This window comes from Gekko japonicus, unplaced genomic scaffold (genome assembly GCF_001447785.1).
Source record: "Gekko japonicus isolate JY-2015 unplaced genomic scaffold, Gekko_japonicus_V1.1 scaffold1076, whole genome shotgun sequence".
Classification (NCBI taxonomy): Eukaryota; Metazoa; Chordata; class Lepidosauria; order Squamata; family Gekkonidae; genus Gekko; species Gekko japonicus.
In genome coordinates this window covers 260,356-267,407 of record NW_015162512.1, presented here as the reverse complement: position 1 = coordinate 267,407, position 7,052 = coordinate 260,356, and the positions used below count along the sequence as shown (strand labels likewise).

The following is a 7,052-nucleotide window of genomic DNA, read 5'->3' as shown; positions in this document are numbered from 1 at the left end:
TGCGCTTGAAAGCCCCGCCTCCCAGCCAATCACATTTCGCTCCTGTAGAAAGTATAGCGCTGATTGTCTCCACTGGCCTGCCAATTGTGATCAAAGAGTGATGGTCCCCGCCCCCGAGCGGGAGGGGGAGAGAGTTTGGCGGAAACTTAAAGGTTTTAAGTCAGATATAAATATCTAAATAAATGTAGGCTCTAATTATAATTTTCTCGTTGGGGTTTCAATAGTTGTTAATGATCTTTGTAGCGTATTACTTCTTATGTTTTGCTTCATTAGCTTCCCCAAGCCGGCCACCATAGAATTTTCCCAAATAAACACAGCGAGCTGGGAAAAGAGGTGCTACGGTTGCCAATCTCCAGGTGGCAACTGGAGATTTCCTGCTATTCTTGTGGGTCTCCAGACAACCAGTTCCCCTGGAGAAAACGGCTGCTTTGGAAGGTGGACTCTATGGCATTATATCCTGCTGAGGCCCCTCGCTTCCCCAAACTCCCCATTCCCAGGCTCCACCCCCCCCCCCAAAGGGGCAATGCCGCTTGGAATTCAGGCGTGCAGGGCCAGTGCCCTCCAGCTGGAAGCGCTTAAAGGGACCCTTTAACACTTTGAGGTGATGACAACCCAATGAGCCATCTACATTAAGCCAGTACACACCTACCAAGGCAAAAAATAAATCCCCCCCCCGGCTCTTTTTGTAGCAGGAACTCCTTTGCATATTATGCGACACACCCCTAATGTAGCCAATCCTCCAAGAGCTTACAGTAGCTCCTGTAAGAAGAGCTCTGTAAGCTCTTGGAGGATTGGCTACATTAGGGGGTGTGGCCTAATATGCAAAGGAGTTCCTGCTACAAAAAGAGCCCGGAAACAACCAATCAGGTGCCTCTGAATTCTTCCAGCCAGAGCATGAAGGTACTGGGCTGTCCCGATTGGTGGCCTCAGACTCCGTTATTCAGAGGTATCCTGCCCCTGTACATTGTAGGACAAGGGGAAAAGGAATGTGTTTTCTGAATGTGAGTTATGACATTTCCTCTGACATGTTTATATGCTAACAGCTGTCGCTGTGCCCTCATAAGAGTTTAACCATAGTAAATTCAGATTTTGGTATTTAGCCCAGATGGAAGGAGGACGGTTAACTCTGGAAGTGTTCTCAAAACATCTGGTGCTGGGAAACCTGCCAAGAACAAAGTTTAATGTGAATCACAGCCCTTATCAGCTAGCTCTCCAAAAGCAAGCCATGAGGCTGACTTCAGCAAGGCCAGAAAGGCTCCCAGTGTTCTTCAGTGTTTCGCATTGTTCTGGAGACCAGACAAGGAAGTGTAATTACTGACACCAATAAGAGACGCACTGGGTCAAGTGATGCTTCTATGATGTTACCTGCTGGGCTCCAATTAGAGATTCTTTAATGTGTAAACTATATTTGATGTCATTTGGAGTATAATACCTTCTGCCCTTCCTGGTTATGGCAGGATACAGCTTGGAATTGCTGAAGTGCTAAGGTACTCAGCCCCTGTATTCCCTGTTTCCATTGCAATAAACAGATTCATCTAACTCGTTGGACTCCCAACTGTGTGATTCCAATTTGGCCAAGGGGTCACAGATGTGTGCATCAACATGGAGGTTCCATTTAGCTAATATGGCTCCTAAGACCAAACAATTTGAAAGAACCAGACTGAGCCAGACTAAACTTAGGGAAACGAGTTTTTAAATTATTATTTTAATATTATAATTATTAATATTACACTTTTAAATATTTTTACAGCTTTCTTCGTTTTTTTTTTTTAAAGGTTCTGGCTTCTAAAGAATTTTTAAAACAATGGCCAGTAGAAAAATAACCAAACTCTGAAAAACCAAAGGCGCTCCTCGGCGCTACTCACAAAGTTAGGGGGGTTGGAGAGGCAGGAACCGGGAGGGGTTGGGAGGATTGTGGCGGTTTGGGAGCAGGTTACATTAGGGTGTGATGCATCTGGAGGGACAGTTCACAAAGAGACCCACAATTCTATTATATACAAAAGCAACTAGGGTTCAATGGCTGTGCAGATATCCCGCTCTGGAGCAAACTATCCGGTGGGAAGGTGGTCGCCCCGTCCTTCAAACTCCCCCCTTTGGAGGGCAGCGATGGAATCTTCCTTCCTCCAGTGTGCTGCAACATTAACTCACCCCTCTTCTAAGCCATGAGACACCACAAGTGGAATGGTACCCAGGGGCTGAGGCACCACCCTCCAACATCTGGGGCCAGAACCGAGGTGTTCCGGCCGCCGATCCCTGGGGAACCCTTTCTCCGATCTTGGCTCCGATGCCACATGTGAATTTGCCAGTCATTCACACAGGCAAAAAGGCCAGAGAAAAGTCGGAGCTGGGGCAGCGGGGGTGGGTGGGGGATAGAAGCAGAAAAAAGAAAGAAACCCATATTTTGAAAGAATTTAAAAAGGACCTTTGGCCGCATGCTCACGATCTCGTCTCCCGGTAAACCCCATGCAACCCACCAGCCGTGTGACGGGGGCTCGCCGGGAACTGCGTGAACCTTCTGTTTCTGCTCGCTACCCGGGACTGCTAAAACAGGAGGGGAACAGTTGAGCCCTTGAAAGTCACAATACGCAGCTGGTGAGGTGTGTGGTGGCGGGTCACAAGTTGTACAGGCTCGGTGGCCAATGAGATCCCCGCTCCCATGGTCCAGATCCTAGCCACCCGTCCCCTGCAGATGCAATGATCATCTCCAAAGGAGAAATTGTTTTCATTAACTAACGGTGCCATGCTAGGAAAGCGCTACTGGCTTGGCCATTTTTTCTCGCGCTGGGCCCAGTTACCCCAGTGGGCCACAGCATAGGAGAGACGGCTGGCTTCTTTCTCCCTTAGAATCCCCGCAACGAAGGGAAACGCCAGCGCCGTATGCCGGACAAAGAATCAAGAACACCTTTGATTCCGTACCACCGTTTCCCGTGACGGCTCGATATAAGGCAGAGGGTGGGAGACACACACGAAGGAATCGACAGGATCATCTCGCCCCCATCCCGTTCCAACCCACTGAACGGCAGACCTCCGCGCTCGCACCAGAAACAGAACCCGAGAGTTACGACTGCCGTTCCCCGATTTTTTAGATCTCCTGCCTGGCATCTCAATTCCCTTGCATCTTCAGCTCTCGTAAAAACGATCTGGGCAGAGCAGGATGGAGAAAGAGTCTCACGGTAACCATAGTCTAGCCTTGGATGTTGGGCCAGAAGGATTGTGTTTTACCATAGAGGCACCGGCTTTGACGGCATGGAAGGACGGCAGGGCTCGGGTTTGACTGCCAAGGTTTCGCAAATCGAGAGAGCCGGATTCTGAGCTTGCTGCTTTTTCTGTTGTCGAGCCAGAGAATAACCCTCCGTCCAACTCAGTGGCCGATATTCTTGGGAGACGCTTCTGTCCAGGGCAGACTTGGGAGCCACTTGAGGGTTCTTGCTTAGGGGAGGGGGGGAAAGCATGTGCAAGATAAAAAGTCCCCCCCCTCCATTCTCCTGATCTCTCATTCGACTCCAGCGCCTGCCTCCTGCGCTTCTCTCCACCCCAAAGACCAGAGATCTCAGAACTGGACAGCAAGAGTATTTTGTTGGGGACTGACGATCCTTCAGTGTACAGTTCATCGAGTATTTGGATGGGGGAACCTACGAGATGGTAGAACTAGACGCGGTCTGTTCTGGGGGAGCCTCCGAGGCGGCAGGGCTGGACGTGGCACACCTGCCCCTACCCCCTAAATCGAGACAGGCCCTGGCACCGTTCTTGTCCAATGGGCTAACAGCTTCCTGCTTTTCCGCCAAGGGGGTAATAAATTATATCCTGAAACCGTCTGCCTGGGATCTGGGTTACGACAGCAGGTTTCTGGGCTATTAAATTGCTGGTGAAAGGATCTTGATCCTAAGCTGGTCCCCTCCCCTGGGCCACGACTATCCCCCATCCCACTTTATGCGTAAGAACAGTGTTCCGCCCCTATCTTCCTAGCCATAAGACACAGAGCTTCTCTTCTTTAAAGTGCTTGCTGCATATCTCTTTTTGCAAGGATCGGTGTCCTCAAAGACCTGGCTCCAGGCCACTCTGATGCATGTGGGAAGATACCCGGAGGTCTTCCAGACGAGTAACGGGCAAATGCTGGCCTACGGGCTACTCCCATCCCTGCCCCGGTTCTTCCTGTCCCCTAACACTCTCTGTGCCGAGATGGAAACCGTGCAGAAGTCCGACGTGCTGCTTTTCGGCCCGATTTCACTTGGCCGGGATCCCTAGGGAACCCGGCGAGGGAGGGGAGGTAGTCAGCTTGGCGTCACTCTCCCTATAAGCAGGCTTAAAGTGTGCTATTGGAGCGTAGAGACAACCCAGGAGTCCCAGCATCCGTGTCTTCTAGACAGGCCTCTGCTTTCTGTGGCAGGGCGGAGCATGGGGACCAGCGTTCTCCTAGACTCCACCCTTTCCCCTCCCTTATCTCTTAGATCTCACGTCTGAGTGCAAAGGTATGGGGATCCCCTTGAGTACAGGACAGGCCGCTACTCAGCATCCACTGTAAACAGAGCTGTCTGAAAGGGACGGTATTTCCTAGAGAATGGTCAAACACAGGGGGGCTTTCTCTGCCACAAGTCCCTCCATAAAGTTTAAAAAATGGATGCTCTCGGCCCACAGGTGGAGTCACGCGTCCCTCCCTCTCTCTCTCTCTCTCTCTCTCAAACACTGGGGTGGGGGATGTTCCTACACAGTTTCAAGGGCCCGTTTACTTCCTACCGCGGTCCCTTCCTTTGGTTCCCCACTCCTAAAATATACCTCCCGGCAACTCACGCACACACAAAAACAGGTTGCCCCGAAGTTGGATGCAAGGAGGACGGGTGGGAGGGTCCCCAAAAATATCAGGGACGCAACAGAGATTTGTTTAAAAGGAAAAGAAACAGAAAGGGGAAACCCCACCCGCCGAGAGGTGCTGTCCCTTTTCGAGGCCCCACCCTCTTGGTCCGTCTTGAGTTACACAGGGCGCGAGGTGACTGGCGGTCCCCGGCCTCGGAGAGAGGAGGCGGTCCGTCTGGCCTTGCGGGGGAGATCAGAGCACAGTGTTCTCGGTACAGCTGCCCCCCAGGGAGGAGCGGAACGCCTGCAGCTGGGAGACGCCGTGGAGATGGACGCAGGCCGCCGCTACCACCAGCACGTGGAAGATCTGGTGGGAGTGGAACTGGAGGGAAGGAAGGGGGGGGAAAGACAGGATTTGAACCCGAGGCTCCAGATACCTGTGGCCCACCCTGCTACCTATTGCCCTGCAGAGATTTTTTTCCGGGAAAAGGTTGCCGGCCTCCATTCTATCCTTGGCTCTCATCTGATCTCCAGGCGGCAGAAGTCAGTTCCCATGAAGAAAATGGCCACTCTGGGAAATGGCATTATACCCTGCTGAAGCCCCTCCCCCCAACCACACCCTCCTCAGGCTCCGCCCCAAAATTTCCTGGCATTTCCCAACCTGGAGTTTGGAACTCTAAATCTGAGCCCATTCCCGTGAGAAAAATCAGTCTTTCCTAGGGTTGCCAACCCCCCCGGATTGCCAGGGGTCCCCCGTTTCGGCCAGGGGGGGAAGCCCCACCCCCAACACCCACAGCCACCCATCTCTCTCTCCCTTTAAGTGTGTGGAACCCGTGTTTCCTCCCAAGCCTGATCTCCGCAAGCTTGCATGGAAATGCCAGCTTTGTGCTCTTAAAAGGGAAACACAGCTGCTCTTAAAGGGGAAACGCCGGCTCCTTTAAGTGCAGGAAACTGCCATCTGGTGCATGGGTGGGTGGGGGGATGTCCCCATCATGACATCATCACGTCAGGGATGCCCTGCCCCCTCCAGGAACGCCCCCAAAGTCCCCCGCTGGGGGTGGAAGATGGACTTGGCAACCCTAGTCTTTCCTGTCCTCCCTGGCAGAGTATATAACCAGGGTTGCCAGAGATGTTGGGGGTGGAGCCTGAGGAGGGTGTGGTTTGGGAGAGGGGAGGGACCTCAGTGGGGTACAGTGCCATAGAGCCCACCTTCTAAAGCAGCCATTTTCTCCATGGGAACTGCTCTCTATTGCCTGGAGATCACTTGTATTCCCGGGAGATCTCCAGCCACCACCTGGAGGTTGGCGACCAGTGGTCCCTCTAAACTGAGTCTGAGCTAGCCCACAGCTTTTTTAGCCTCCAGCTGACACATTTTTGTCTCAGCTCAGGAAGGAGGGCTCCAGAGCAAACTAATGTATGCAGTAGCCGAATGGCTGGCTCACAACTTGCTCAATGCCAGTAGCTCACAAAGTAGGATTTTTGCTCACAAGGCTCCACGCCTTAGAGGGAGCATTGTTGGCAACTCTAGATATAACCCTTTTAACAAAGCTATGGTAGCAAGATTCCCCTTCACTATTAAACCCTGAGGTGCAAACATCTCTACCCCTCCCCACACACACACAACATGTGGTTCCAACAATACGTACCCATATGTCACACTTCCCCGGGAAGAAGCGTTCAGGGATGCGGGCCGCATACAGAGCCACCCCCAAGATGTAGAGGACAGCCATGAGGAATAGCCACCCAATCTGTCCCACTGTCGTCGCCTTGATGAATCCCTCCGCGATCATGAAATGGAGGGTGGGCACCAACCCACTCAGGCCGAGGCCTAAAAAGACTCCTGCCCAAAGGAGAAAGAGAAACCACTGACTGTTACTGCCTGTAATAAAGGAGAGAGCATCTCTGAGGAGGTGCAAAGTGACTTCGCACTAGCGAATAATCACACAACCAGAGCACAGAGGGTCTTTTCACACAGAGGCTTTCCCACAGTTTGGGTGATGAACTATGCGGGGCTCTCTCCGAGTTTTTTCACGTCATTTTCCGTTTCTTTCCTTCCCATGGTTTCCGTCATCATTCCACTCTGTTTTTTTTCAAACTGGATCAAACGTGGTTCAAGAAAGCAAGGGGAAATGACAAGGGAACCACAGAAAGCCGACAAATGGATACTACGAGGATTGGAAGCCAAAATGGATGTGACAGCGTCTTTGTCGCTCCCACTACAATTTTAGGATGATTTAACCGGGGTATTTTTGGGCAGGAAT

At 51.8% G+C, this 7,052-nt stretch overlaps 1 protein-coding gene across 1 annotated transcript in view; it reads right to left on the bottom strand.

Moving 5' to 3' along the window:
• Positions 1–5,044: 5,044 nt before the first annotated feature.
• The window catches only part of LOC107106079 (adiponectin receptor protein 1-like), a 22,627-nt gene continuing 20,619 nt past the window's right edge, over positions 5,045–7,052 (bottom strand). Inside the window, exons 6-7 of the mRNA XM_015406165.1 lie at positions 6,438–6,631; positions 5,045–5,173 (exon numbers count right to left, since the gene is read on the bottom strand). Of these exons, the coding sequence (XP_015261651.1) occupies positions 5,045–5,173; positions 6,438–6,631 (323 nt within the window). The remainder of the gene's footprint in view (positions 5,174–6,437; positions 6,632–7,052) is intronic.